At 46.8% G+C, this 15,571-nt stretch overlaps 2 protein-coding genes across 12 annotated transcripts in view; one reads left to right on the forward strand and one right to left on the reverse strand.

Annotated features, from left to right (window-relative positions):
• Nucleotides 1-12,926, reverse strand: part of LOC137426760 (uncharacterized) — a 45,892-nt gene extending 32,966 nt beyond the window's left edge. For 9 of the 11 annotated variants that reach the window (XM_078779038.1, XM_078779035.1, XM_078779037.1 and 6 more), the window contains exons 1-3: nt 12,806-12,926; nt 5,424-5,874; nt 1,705-1,920 (exon numbers count right to left, since the gene is read on the reverse strand). In XM_078779038.1, coding sequence (XP_078635164.1) covers nt 1,705-1,920; nt 5,424-5,874; nt 12,806-12,808 — 670 coding nt within the window. In that variant the 5' untranslated portion in view covers nt 12,809-12,926. Of the gene's footprint in view, nt 1-1,704; nt 1,921-5,423; nt 5,875-12,708 lie in introns of all 11 variants that reach the window. The other 2 variants (XM_078779036.1, XM_078779040.1) reach the window with 2 other exon arrangements.
• LOC144892419 (uncharacterized) overlaps nt 1-15,571 on the forward strand; it is a 748,105-nt gene that overhangs the window by 40,738 nt on the left and 691,796 nt on the right. The gene's annotated exons all lie outside the window — the stretch shown is intronic.

The raw sequence follows: 15,571 nt of genomic DNA on the forward strand, positions 1-15,571 counted from the left end.
GAGGTCCCGCACATCAATCCCTCCCACTTGTGCGGTGGGCGCGACCGCTGTAGCCATGTGCGAGGCGCCATTTTGCGCGCCCGTAACCTCGTGCGCGAGAGCGCCATTTTGCGCGCCTGAAACCTCCTCAACCACCTCCTCATTGCCCTCCTCCACATACATTTCCCCCAGGTCCTGGGTCGATTCTACCCCGTCTATCTCTCCCACCGACATCCCGTCGCCTTGACCAGCCATGGCGCGATTTCAAAATTCGGGTTTTGTAAAACAAAACAAATTTCAGTAGCTCGTAATTTTGAGCGCGTTAAGCGCGCTTCGGGTCCGTTCCCGCTCCCGACACCAATTGTTACTGCCAATAGTACAATTGGTGTTCCAAAATTTGGGCTAAATAAATTAGGCCCAGGTCCGAATCCGACACTCCTGACACCAATTGTTACGGACCGCGGATAAGATGTTGGTTTTGCCGAGCGGAGGCCCCGCGGCCCTAACAGTTACCCCGACTAACCCGATTCCCGAACGTTGGCCGGATCGCGCCACAGATATTCAATATGGAAATGACAAAAGCGACACGGATGTGAAGAAGAAGAAGAAGACGAAAAAAAGGTTGGAAATACTACTAAATTTATTCCTATTATTTACATGCTCAAAGTAACCAAGGAAGAAGGAAAGATAAGAAAATAATTTACAGAAGATATTAGACACAGTGCAACGCTAGCTTATACAAACTTAATGAACCCAAGGACAGAACAAACAAGGACAGACTCACGCGGGGAATGATGATAGGACTGGCGGGAGATGGATGGCTGGAGGGAGAGGAAGGTCCAAGGGTACTGCAGCACGATCGGCGCGTTTGACCGCCGCCGTTCCTTCGCGGCCCTGCTCCGGAACTGCTGTCAAGGCCCCACGCTGCTGTCGTTGCTGCTGTGGCTGCGGCTGCTCTGGGGACGTCGCGTGCTTTGCCAGGACTCGTCTGGTCCAACCACACAACTGAACAACGTGCTTGCTTCTTGCCCAACTCTCTTGCTTGGTCCAACTTTGGCGAGCAAGGCGACGAATAGCAGGCTTTGTGCTTCCCTGGACGATCTCACTTGGACAAGAATCGCTGCTGGATGATCTCCCGCAGTACCTTGCGCGCGCGCTTTTTATAGCGCCTCCGGCAATCAAGCCGCCGGCCTTTTGGACACGCCCATCGGTGTGCTCACCTCGGCCCTGGTTGGTCACGTGACCCTCTGGCTCCGCCCTTGATGACGACGGGCGGGCACGGCCTTCTTCCCTGACCCGAGCACATGTTCAATGGTGGTTTTGGAGGGGATGTAATTGGCAATCGAGGCTTGGCAATGACGAAAGGGGAGTGTGAAAGGAATCTACTCTATTTCACTTGGTGCAATGGAGTGTCATCTTAATGGGAGACAAGGCCTTACCCGAATACACATAATAAAGATATAACTATCAACCAGGGGGAAATCTATGATTGGCTGACGTGTATGCTTTATGGACTAATTATGGGACGCCCTTTGACCTTTACACAACACTGGAGGCAGGAGGGTCCAGAACCAAGCAATATTAATAAAACACACAATAAAAAAAATACAATCCTCATATCCACAACAATATATTCCCTTAACACTACAAGCCAACTTAAAGGAAGTAAGTGGTACTTTAAAAACATGGTTGGAGTGAAAAGCTCTTGTTTGTTTGTGCACTTACCAACTCCAGTCTGACCAGACCCCTGAATAATGTCATCGACAATGACACAATGGTTGATCTCCTCTTGGGTTTCAATCGATACCTCACAGATGGACTCTACGATGCTAGGGTGTAGGTGTAGTGTTTCCTCTAATCTCTCTTCTATTTCTCCTGAAAATAAACCACCGGTAGTGGTCTCACCACAGCTCAGTACTTGTGGGATGACAACTGGAAGGACTACGACGGGAAAGCACAACAAAGAGCACAGTTAGTGTGGCAAGTAAAAAGACAAACATTTTTTACTCTAAAATAAAAACAATTAACCGACTGGAACACATTTGTCAATGTAAAGACCAACAAAACAACATGTAATGGTAAATCTGGCTAAAAGTTAAACTGTGTACCAAAAACGCATTTGCATAAGCCCCGAGGCAGTTACGAATATTTAGGTGACTTCACCCCTTCCACACAGGCACCCAACCTCCAAAATAAAACCGAGACTCATGGATGGGTGAAGTAATCTACTATATGAGAGAGCTGTTGGTCAGTCTATTGTCTGAGATGACTGAATGGATCTACGTCAAACTTTCAGAAGTTCATCAGTGAGTGCCTGGGAGTTCTTTTGGCAAAAAAAATAAAAAATTCTGAAAATAAAAAAGTTAAAAATAAAAATAATAAGCCTTAGCAAAATGCCGGTGCACCATCTTGATCAGCCCTATGTGACATCGCTGGGTTCTTAAGTCGCCATTTTATTTCGGCCTATTGAAACGTGCCTTGGCTTGGAAACACTATCTATTCGCACGGACTAATTAAAGCATACAATTGAAATCTGGATTCGGATTTGGTGATCGGATCCCATACATTTAATAGGTATCGAAATCTGGAGTGAAACCTGAAAAGTTTAACATTAGCGATTCTTACAACTACATGCATTTATGTAAGCAAGGCTGTTCTTCTCCTGCACTGTCATCTTAATTCACACCTCCATAGAATAGGGTGTTCTTTTCAAGTTGCAAAAAAAATAAAAATTATTGTGTTCTTCGAATTTGAGAGAAGATATTGTTTGGAGGATGGATAATGAGATGCAGTCAGTTCAGGACAGGTTGTAATTGTAGGAAGTTCCCAAGAGTACGGAATCTTGTGGTGAGGCTGTTGCCCAGAAACAACTTGCTTTCGTCTCCTGGAAAGCAAATCCAACGGAAGGAAATCTCATTTCCTTTCACAAAGCCCGAAACAAGTGTGTGTCCACCCTCAGGAGAGCCAGGAAACAATATCTCTCCGTTCTCAAGACCGAACTCTCTTATCTGTCTCCCTCTTCCAAATCCTGGTGGCGTCTGGTCAAATCTGTTTCTGGTGTTTGTTCCCCCTCCATCCCCTCCCTCACCTCAAACGGCTACACGGCTGACTCCGCACATGAAAAAGCTGAATGCCTCAACTCTGTGTTTGCCTCTAAATCTTGTGTCCCAAACCCATCCCTCTCTGTACCCACCGTACCCAGCTGTTCCTGGACTCTGTGTCCTTTCCTCCTGACAACGTGGAAAAGTTTCTGTCAACCCTCGCCTCTGATTCTGCATCTGGACCTGACGGCATCAGCCCACGGGTCCTAAAATCCTGTTCTTCCGCTCTTTCACTCCCTCTCTCTGTTCTCTTCACCCTCTCTTTTGCTCAAGGTCATCTTCCATCTGCTTGGAAATCAGCCAACATCACCGCTTTGCACAAAAAAGGTGCAAAAACAGATCCTAGCAACTACAGACCAATCAGCCTTCTCCCAATTAATCAGCAAAGTCATGGAATCCATCATTGCTTCAGATATGAAATATTTCCTCTTCTCCAATGGCTTGATCACTGATCATCAATTTGGTTTCAGACCTGGTCACTCTACTCTGGACATGCTGCTTCTGCTTTCTCAACAATGGATGGAGGTCCACAATGCCAAACAGGAAATTAGAGCTGTCTCCCTTGACATATCACGTGCCTTCGATACAGTCTGGCAGCCCGCTCTGCTCACCAAACTCTCCTCCTTTGGTATCCATGGAAATCTCCACGCATGGCTAGCGGACTTCCTCTCTAGTCGTAGTCAACGTGTGGCCCTGAATGGGTTTCTCTCATCTCCTCTTCCTGTTCAGGCTGGAGTTCCCCAAGGCAGTGTTCTGGCTCCTGTGCTTTTTCTGGTCTTCATCAATGATCTCTCCGACTCTCTTGAAAATCCTCTCTATCTCTTTGCTGATGAATCTACTCTCTGTCGCTCAATTCCTCATCCCTCAGATCGGCAGTCTGCAGCCTCCTCACTCTCTGCAGATCTGGACAAAATCACAGACTGGGCAAACAAGTGGAACATGTCTTTCAATCCTGACAAATCTCACACTCTTACGATGTCTCTCCGAAAAGACCGACTGGACAACCCTCCCATCCACTTTCTGAATAATCCTCTCCAAGAAGTTCTGTCACTCAAGCTTTTGGGTCTCACTATCTGCCATGATCTTTCCTGGGAAAACCACATTTCAAATCTGGCCTCCAAAGCCAGTGTGAGGTTAGTAAAACAAAACGAGAGCGGAGTCAATGGTGCGCCATCACAAATCCCCAAACTTCCCACCAAATTGAAAGATAGCATAAACTTCCACCAGGAATGACCCAATATCTAATTTTGAGTTTTAAAATCTTCTGTTTTGATCCCTGTAGTCCTGAGTCCAGGGGTCAAATCCAAAAATTTGTTACATATGTCATGCGTCCCCCAACATTGATTGCATCTACAAAGTTTCATTAAACAATGTCTATGAAGGTGCTAAACCCTGGTGTTGGGCTAGCGGCTAGGGTGCCGGCTTAGGATCCTAGGATCCTGGGTTCGAATCCCGGTCGATCGCTGAATTAACGCCAGGGGGGTTGACTCAGCCTGTCATCCTTCCGAGGTCGGCTAATTGAGTACCAGTTCACTGGTAATTCCCTGTTTGTCGTTAAAGGCGGCAAAAAGGGTTGGCGTCAGGAAGGGCATCCGGCCGTAAAACATTGCTTCAAAAAGGGGACCAAAAAACCAACAACAACCACGGTTCCTGGAAAAGGCCAACCCCCGCTTGCGGGGAAAAATGGCCTCTAAAGGTGTTTTTTTTAATTTTTTTATGAAGGTGCCAGTAATTGCATTTTTTTGTATTCGATCTATTTGAACCCTTTTAGGGTCAAAGTGATACTGCTCTCGCACCTTCGTACCATGTGGTGATAACAACTACCACGTTTGGTGAATTTCTGCACAACCGTGTAGGAGGGAGGAGAAAGCGTGACAGACGGACAGACAGATAGACACACGGCGCTGATTACAATATCCCCCCGTTTTTTTTTTCAAAAAGCGTGGGGGGTAATAAAGAGGGGTTGGGGAAGGGGTTGGGGACAGGGAGTGTTGTGCCCACACGTCGCCGTGAATTTAGAAACGACACAAACTTAATGGGCGCAGTGGCCTCCTGTGTGTACGTTTTCTTGCTTTCCCCCAATAGAGATCCTCAAACATCTCATTCAACCCATCAAGTCTCTGCAACATGCCTCAAACCCCATGCAGGAAAGGCAACGGTGAGAAAGACAACTTTTGGGGATAGGGAGGGTGAGGATTAGGTGAGGCTATGCTGTTTGACATTGCTTCAGGAAACATTACCATAAAGAGATACCTTGGAGGAGTGCACACTAATTTTTTGACAATTCACCACATTCATATTGTCAATAATAAACGGATTCCGATACTCTACGCCATCACGCACCGAGTTCTGAGCTCAGGTTCTCATCTTGTTGCTGAAGGCTGCATACGTCCAATATTCTCAAGTCTGCATCTCGGAAAGCTTCGTCTTGGCTTTCTTGAGAGGCAGGTACAACGTCCAAGGAGATCAGTTTCTGAGCACAGCTGGAAAGCTCTTGACTGACTGCGATCAGCATGGAGTGGAGCACTGCCACCAACATGGGGCTTTCTGCTCGCACGTATTGCGACTCCCATCGAGACTCCACAAAGCGTCGGAACTCGGCATACATTGCAAAAGGTAGCTTCTGCTTTGCCAGCGAGAAGAGTTCCGCTCTCATCGTAAGTGATCCGGAGCAGGCACCGAGTGCTCCTGGACTCTTGATGTCCAGCTCGCTCACGATGGCCTGAGCTGTCTCCGACGTGAGACCCTGATCTTGTAGCCAGGCTGGAAACGCTTTCATATCATCCATGACCTGCTGCAGAAAAAAGGACATAATATTGAGATCTCCCTCCCGGCAACACCGTACATCTAACACGATAGATTTGTTCACACTAAGTAATATAATTACCTCCACCACCGAAGAGGACGTAGGTTATGTATCCACCATTCACCCTCGTTTATCTGTCTGTGAGCACAATATCTCAAAATGTCACGGACTTATTGGGACGAAACTTGGTGGACAGATCGAGTGTACGACAAGGACTAACGGGTTCAATTTCGGTGAGGATCTGGATCCAGATCCGGCCTATCAGTGGGATACAAAACATAAACTGTTCAGCCTGGCAGAGGTGTGCGCTTTACCGAGTGCCGTTCTAGTTGTATGTGTAATATATATATATCAGCAGCAGTATTTGACACAGGTATTACACCTCTAAGTACCCTGCAAAAAAAAAAAAATCGAGACGACAAAAAAGATACACTCGCTCCCGCAGATGGTGTGAAAGTTGGCGATCCTGAGATCTCTCACGCAAGCAATTTGCAAATTATGTCATTTTGTTGCTCGTCATATGCAGCGAACCATCGTTTGATTGGGACATGAAGATAAATATGGAGGTTAAATATCATACAATAGCTTTAGAAGTGCAACAAATGTAGCTAAACGTCTGGTCAAATCAAATCTGGTCAAATCCGTTTCTGGTGTTTGTTCCCCCTCCATCCCCTCCCTTACCTCAAACGGCTACACAGCTGACTCCGCACGTGAAAAAGCTGAATGCCTCAACTCTGTGTTTGCCTCTAAATCTTGTGTCCCAAACCCATCCCTCTCTGTACCCACCATACCCAGTCGTACCCTGCTGCTCCTGGACTCCGTGTCCTTTCCTCCTGACAAGGTGGAAAAGTTTCTGTCAACCCTCGACTCTGATTCTGCAACTGGACCCGACGGCATCAGCCCACGGGTCCTAAAATCCTGCTCTGCTGCTCTATCTCACCCTCTCTCTGTTCTCTTCACCCTCTCTTTTGCTCAAGGTCAACTGCCATCTGCTTGGAAATCAGCCAACATCACCGCTTTGCACAAAAAAGGTGCAAAAACAGATCCTAGCAACTACAGACCAATCAGCCTTCTCCCAATTATCAGCAAAGTCATGGAATCCATCATTGCTTCGGATATGAAATCTTTCCTCTTCTCCAATGGCTTGATCTCTGATCATCAATTTGGTTTCAGACCAGGTCACTCTACTCTGGACATGCTGCTTCTGCTGTCTCAACAATGGATGGAGGTCCTCAATGCCAAACAGGAAATTAGAGCTGTCTCCCTCGACATATCACGTGCCTTCGACACGGTCTGGCACCCCGCTCTGCTCACCAAACTCTCCTCCTTTGGTATCCATGGAAATCTCCACGCATGGCTGGCGGACTTCCTCTCTAGTCGTCGTCAACGTGTGGCCCTGAATGGGTTTCTCTCATCTCCTCTTCCTGTTCAGGCTGGAGTTCCCCAAGGCAGTGTTCTGGGCCCCGTGCTTTTTCTGGTCTTCATCAATGATCTCTCTGACTCTCTCGAAAATCCTCTCTATCTCTTTGCTGATGACTCCACTCTCTGCCGCTCCATTCCTCTTCCCTCAGATCGGCAGTCTGCTGCCTCCTCACTCTCTGAAGACCTGGACAAAATCACAGACTGGTCAAACAAGTGGAACATGTCCTTCAATCCTGACAAATCTCACACTCTTACTATGTCTCTCCGAAAAGATCGACTGGACAACCCTCCCATCTACTTTCTCAACAATCCTCTCCAAGAAGTTCTGTCGCTCAAGATTTTGGGTCTCACTATCTGCCATGATCTTTCTTGGGAAAACCACATTTCCAAGCTGGCCTCCAAAGCCAGTCGCCGACTGGGCATCCTCCGCCGTGCGAAGTCCTTCCTCGGCACACCTGAGCTCCTCACCACATACAAGGCTTTCATCCGCAGCTCAATGGAATACTGTTCTCCCCTATGGGCCGGTGCTCCTGCCTCACACCTAGCTCGGCTTCACGCTGTTGAAACCAAAGCTTTCAGAATTATTGGAATCTCCCGCGATGAAGCTATCTCTGAGGGCCTTTCACTCACTCACCGCAGGCAGGTAGGTGGTCTTTCTGTCTTCTACCGACTCCTCTCCGGCCTTGCACCCCCAGCTCTCTCTGTGCTCTGTCCCCCAAATATTCCTACAGGTCGCACAAGATCTGCCATCAACCCTCTGATGGTTAAACTGCCGAAATCTCGGCTCTCTGCTCACCTTCACTCTTTCATTCCTCTTTTCTCCCGCCTCTGGAACAAACTCCCTCACTCCCTTCAATCCCACTCCTCCCTCCAGGTCTTTAAAACAGCTGTTCACCACCATCTCTTATCTTCCCCTATCCAAAACCTTGATCTTTTCTACCCCCGCTAATTCACCCCAGATCCACCTTGTTTGAAATTCCAACTTCTTTCCTGGAAGTCCTGGCAGTGTCCATATGTTTTATACCTCTCCCACCGCCCCCTTCCCATGCCCCCCCCCCAAAGCCCTCGCCCTCTCTCAGATCTCTCGATGTCTCCATGTCTCTCGGTCCCTGCTCTCAAATGTTGTGTTTGTGTCCTTCCCCCTCTCTCCCCATCTTGTCTACCGCTCCCGATGTTATATGTTTTATGTGTCGGTTTGTCTTTCTGTGTGATTAATGTTCGCTCTTTCACGAGCCTCGATCTTGTATACAAAAAAAAAAAAAAAAAAATACGACGACTTTTTTCATGGACCCAATTATTCCCAACTTCTTGTGGGATCTGATCAGGTTTTTGATCTGAGTTTTCCATGAAACTGCTGGCCAGGCTTCATGTTCGACTGAATATGATTCTCTGGCAGAAATTTGCAACTTGTTCAGGGTGCCGGCGATGACTCGCCCACTCTCCGCGAGACACCACGAGATCTTTAACATCTACCAACTGATGCTAGCAGATGGGACGACACCCAGTTTGACGTTCATCCGAGGGACGGCGCAGTTTAGAATGCAACGTCCTCCATTGTGAAGCACAAACCTGGTAGTTTATAGTCGGGTCAGGAATCAACCCCAGGCTACGCAGCTCTAAGAGGAGCGCGCTACTTCTGTCCCATCCTGCCGGGAAAACTATGGTTGATGGACATGTACAACATGGTGTAATCGCTGAAAGATGGTGACTGTCCACGTATATCTGGGTCCAAGCGATGCTTTGGCGTTCCACATTGCTGAATGGACAGGGACAGGACCTGAAGCCACATCCTGAGAGTAGCGATGGTAGTAAGGCAGTCTGGTCTTTCACTCAAGAGTAGTTAATGCATTTAATGGTCTACCTGGAACCCTGGAAAGAAGCAACAGAACCAGAAGATAGGTTTAAATTTGGGGTACATGGGTACCCAGAAACATTGCTATAATGAGTGAGGTATTTGCCTAACCTCCCATCCCTAACCCCTAACCTTTGCCCAATACCCCCACTAACCTCCCATCCCTAACCTTTGCCCAACACCCCCACTAACCTCCCATCCCTAACCCCTAATATTTGCCCAACGCCCCAATAACCTCCCATCCTTAACCCCTAATATTTGCCCAACACCCCAATAACCTCCCATCCCTAACCCCTAATATTTGCCCAACACCCCACTAACCACCCATCCCTAACCCCTAATATTTGCCCAACACCCCCATTAACCTCCCATCCCTAACCCCTAATATTTGCCCAACACCCCCACTAACCTCCCATCGCTAACCCCTAATATTTGCCCAACACCCCCACTAACCACCCATCCCTAACCCCTAATATTTGCCCAACACCCCAATAACCACCCATCCCTAACCCCTAATGTTTGCCCAACACCCCCACTAACCTCCCATCCCTAACCCATAATATTTGCCCAACACCCCAATAACCTCCCATCCCTAACCCTTAATATTTGCCCAACACCCCCATTAACCTCCCATCCCTAACCCCTAATTATTTGCCCAACACCCCCACTAACCACCCATCCCTAACCCCTAATATTTGCCCAACACCCCCCACTAACCACCCATCCCTAACCCCTAATGTTTGCCCAACATCCCCACTAACCTCCCATCCCTACCCCCTAATATTTGCCCAACGCCCCAATAACCTCCCATCCCTAACCCCTAATATTTGCCCAACACCCCCATTAACCTCCCATCCCTAACCCCAAATATTTGCCCAACACCCCACTAACATCCCATCCCTAACCCCTAATATTTGCCCAACACCCCCACTAACCTCCCATCCCTAACCCCTAATATTTGCCCAACACCCCAATAACCTCCCATCCCTAACCCCTAATATTTGCCCAACATCCCCACTAACCTCCCATCCCTAACCCCTAATATTTGCCCAACGCCCCAATAACCTCCCATCCCTAACCCCTAATATTTGCCCAACGCCCCAATAACCTCCCATCCCTAACCCCTAATATTTGCCCAACACCCCAATAACCTCCCATCCCTAACCCCTAATATTTGCCCAACACCCACTAACATCCCATCCCTAACCCCTAATATTTGCCCAACACCCCACTAACATCCCATCCCTAACCCCTAATATTTGCCCAACACCCCACTAACCTCCCATCCCTAACCCCTAATATTTGCCCAACACCCCCACTAACCTCCCATCCCTAACCCCTAATATTTGCCCAACATCCCCACTAACCTCCCATCCCTAACCCCTAATATTTGCCCAACACCCCCACTGACATCCCATCCCTAACCCCTAATATTTGCCCAACACCCCCACTAACCACCCATCCCTAACCCCTAATATTTGCCCAACACCCCACTAACCTCCCATCCCTAACCTCTAATATTTGCCCAACACCCCCACTAACATCCCATCCCTAACCCCTAATATTTGCCCAACACCCCCACTAACCACCCATCCCTAACCCCTAATATTTGCCCAACAACCCCACTAACCTCCCATCCCTAACCCCTAATATTTGCCCAACACCCCCACTAACATCCCATCCCTAACCCCTAATATTTGCCCAACACCCCACTAACCTCCCATCCCTAACCCCTAATATTTGCCCAACACCCCACTAACCTCCCATCCCTAACCCCTAATATTTGCCCAACACCCCCACTAACCACCCATCCCTAACCCCTAATATTTGCCAAACACCCCAATAACCTCCCATCTCTAACCCCTAATATTTGCCCAACACCCCCACTAACCACCCATCCCTAACCCCTAATATTTGCCCAACACCCCAATAACCTCCCATCCCTAACCCCTAATATTTGCCCAACACCCCACTAACCTCCCATCCCTAACCCCTAATATTTGCCCAACACCCCCACTAACCACCCATCCCTAACCCCTAATATTTGCCCAACACCCCAATAACCTCCCATCCCTAACCCCTAATATTTGCCCAACACCCCAATAACCTCCCATCCCTAACCCCTAATATTTGCCCAACACCCCCACTGACATCCCATCCCTAACCCCTAATATTTGCCCAACACCCCCACTAACCACCCATCCCTAACCCCTAATATTTGCCCAACAACCCCACTAACCTCCCATCCCTAACCCCTAATATTTGCCCAACACCCCCACTAACATCCCATCCCTAACCCCTAATATTTGCCCAACACCCCACTAACCTCCCATCCCTAACCCCTAATATTTGCCCAACACCCCACTAACCTCCCATCCCTAACCACTAATATTTGCCCAACACCCCCACTAACCACCCATCCCTAACCCCTAATATTTGCCAAACACCCCAATAACCTCCCATCTCTAACCCCTAATATTTGCCCAACACCCCCACTAACCACCCATCCCTAACCCCTAATATTTGCCCAACACCCCAATAACCTCCCATCCCTAACCCCTAATATTTGCCCAACACCCCACTAACCTCCCATCCCTAACCCCTAATATTTGCCCAACACCCCAATAACCTCCCATCCCTAACCCCTAATATTTGCCCAACACCCCCACTAACCTCCCATCCCTAACCCCTAATATTTGCCCAACACCCCCACTAACCACCCATCCCTAACCCCTAATATTTGCCCAACACCCCAATAACCTCCCATCCCTAACCCCTAATATTTGCCCAACACCCCCACTAACCTCCCATCCCTAACCCCTAATATTTGCCCAACACCCCCACTAACCACCCATCCCTAACCCCTAATATTTGCCCAACACCCCCACTAACCTCCCATCCCTAACCCCTAATATTTGCCCAATACCCCCACTAACCTCCCATCCCTAACCCCTAATATTTGCCCAACACCCCCACTAACCACCCATCCCTAACCCCTAATATTTGCCCAACACCCCCACTAACCACCCATCCCTAACCCCTAATATTTGCCCAACACCCCCACTAACCTCCCATCCCTAACCCCTAATATTTGCCCAACACCCCCACTAACCACCCATCCCTAACCCCTAATATTTGCCCAACACCCCCACTAATCTCCCATCCCTAACCCCTAATATTTGCCCAACACCCCCACTAACCACCCATCCCCCAAACCAGCGAATTTAAATCAATTAACAAATGGATTTAATTAATGTGTTGATGTAATGCAGCCACGATGGTCCAAATGGCCCCTTCCTGCGTCAAAGGTCCTCGTGTGCCGATTCCCTGCAGCTGCAGGTACGGAGTATAATCACCGTACGTTTCGCTAATGTATAAGTATAACTGCCGTGTCCTTGGAGCCATTAATTTCCCGAAATCGCGCGAGAGGTGAGGCGCGAATCTGTTCAAAGCACAAAATCCTCACAGGGCTCTGAGAGGTAGCAAAACGTTACGGGTTTGAAAGAACATAATACACGAGAGAACGTGCAGCACAGGCGGGAACGTACATTTCATTTCCTGGATCCTGTTTGCACAATTCTTTCACCGCTAAGTTCGATTGGAGATGTTCTGAGGTGATTAGCACAACATCTTCGCTTACCATACCATGCCTCCGAAGTGCCAAGTCCCGCGAAGTCTCGCGAGAGTTCATATTGGAACAACGTCTTCGCTTTCCATGCTTCCAAAGTGTCAATTCCCGCGAAGTCTCGCGAGAGTTAATATTCGAAGAACGTCTCACCGGAAACTATTAAAACCCACAAAAAAGTTCAGTTCAGTTTTGCTGTGACGGACACAGCAAAATATACATTACAAATCAATACGATTTTGAACGTGGCTACAACGCACACAAGCACTCTTGAAAGATTGGCAGACACAGTTTAACAAAAACAAATGTAAGGTCCTGGACTGCTATGGATGGCTTGGAGTAATGAAAATAGGGGGCTTGGAGTAATGAAAATAGGGGGCTTGGAGTAATGAAAATAGGGGGCTTGGAGTAATGAAAATAGGGGGCTTGGAGTAATGAAAATAGGGGGCTTGGAGTAATGAAAATAGGGGGCTTGGAGTAATGAAAATAGGGGGCTTGGAGTAATGAAAATAGGAATTACATGATGCATCGGGGAATCCTGGAGAGCGTCACCCAGGAGAAGGATCTGGGGGTGGCCCAGACCACAAACTCCCTTTTATTTATTTTTTTGCCGGTGAACTACCATTATTACATTTGCCCGTGTATTAACACTGTAACGTAGCACAGGTGACTGAACTGCATACGCAATACCTCGTCGTTCACCTTACCACGTCGCTCACTCGGCACTGCCGGGTGGTAAAAAGATGTGCGTGAACACCATGGGGTCACACCGCAGCTCTCTCTCAAAATCCCACCCATCGCTTCGCTGAAATATGGGGGAGGGTTCTTCTTCTTTTTTGTCTTATGGCTTTTTCAGAGCCGTGAGCCTCTATATCCACCACGCACCCAGAGATAACAGCAGTGAACAAAGGAGCCTTTCGTTAATCTTAAATACAATATGGATTTCCAGTTCTCTTTTAAAAATCTCAGAACCGCCTTACAGAGTTGGCAATGCTTCTAGTTCAAATGGCTGAAAATTTTCGGCAGATCTCACATGCAATTTCCACCTCTTTCATACCTTGAAATAGACTAAATCTGGGTCCATCAAATAGAGGGAACTTCATTTTAAAAAGATGGTTCAAATCTTCATTTCCCTACAAGTATCGCAGATCCCAGTAGAACGATACCCTATCCTATGGAGGTATGAATTAAAACGACAATGCAGAAGGAGGGATGACAGCCTTACTTACATAAATACATTTGATTATAAGAATCACTAATTTCTTTAAAATTTAAGATGTCTCTCCAGATTTTGACACTTATATAGTCCACGGAATCCGATTCTCAAACCCAAAGCGAGATTTTGATTATATACTTTAATTAGTCTGTGAGAGGTCATCATGGCCCCAAGGCCATTTTTGAACAGGCCAAACAAAATGGCAGCTTAAGATCCCAGTGATGTGGCAGGGGGCTAACTAAGATGGTGCTCCACCATTTTTGTAAGGCTTATTTGGTTTTTACCTTGCAATTGTGAAGTAAAAAGCAGGGTGAGGCATTCGGTTGCATACATACGTGGCTTGTCTGCATTTAAAAAATTCATTTTCTCAGCAACCGTTGGTCCGATTGACACGAAATTATACCATATAAATTTTACCAGGCCTCCGCCTGCAGAATTTTTTTTATTCATAATTATGACATCATGTGGTATGGACGCCATCTTGGAAAAACGTTACACCTCTACATCTACAAAACCGAACCATGGCAAAAATTGAAACATGGCTCATTGTCAAGTACTCCCCATGGGGAATAAGATATATTGATTATGTCATTGGTACCTTGTGACATCATCATTCGACAAGTACAACGCTTGATTTGATCAGAATGAAAATGTATTCTCTGCAATTCTTGGTCCAATTGACATGATATTTTCACCATAGAAGCTCCTCCTCCTGTAGATTATTTTAATAATTATGATGTCATAGGTCACGTGGTACAGACACCATCTTGGAAAAACCGAAAAACATTGCACCTCCATCTCCGAAACCACTCCATGGAAAAAACTTAAACATGGCTCATTGTAAGGAACTCCACATGGGGAATAGGTGTTGTTAACGATGGCATCATTGGCATGACGTCATAATTCAACAGAAATAACGCTTAGTCTGATCAGTTTGAAATTTATTGAGCGTGATCTACGCAACAATTATATTAGAGAATATAAATTTATGATGTAATCACTCACGTGGTCTGGCAGCCATATTGTATCAAAGAAAAAAACGTTCAAAAACAGAACAGTTGGCTCGCACCAAGTTGACCGCGCAGAGTAAGTATTCTATGAATACCATCTAGAGTTTTTTGTGTGATGAGCACCCCCTAAATTATCTTCAAAAGGGGTGTTTAAATGTAGCCAAATACCCCCATTTTCATTCATGCAGTACCTTGGAGATCCCTTAGTATGCATGCAAAGTTTCAGGGCATTAGGTTTCATGGTTGTGGAGTTATGGAGGAGACACAATGACACACACACACATTATCTTTTATTGTTATAGATATATAAAATATTGAGTGATCAGGTAAAAATTAAATCATACGTGCAAAATGTAATAAAAAAGAAAAAGCTTCTTCAAAAAAAAAACATGAAGCCCAAAGCAAGGTGAGTGATAGAAAAAAGTTTCCCTCATACAATTACTGTCAAGTTAAAGTGAACCGATTCAAACTGCTACATTTTGGTGTGATCCTCAAAGTGAAATTCTTCTTCCTTCATATTGTTATGAATTTTGGGGTAGTGATATTTCACTATTTTGGGG

Source organism: Myxine glutinosa, chromosome 5 (assembly GCF_964187855.1).
Source record: "Myxine glutinosa chromosome 5, kmMyxGlut1.1, whole genome shotgun sequence".
In the NCBI taxonomy this organism is placed as follows: domain Eukaryota; kingdom Metazoa; phylum Chordata; class Myxini; order Myxiniformes; family Myxinidae; genus Myxine; species Myxine glutinosa.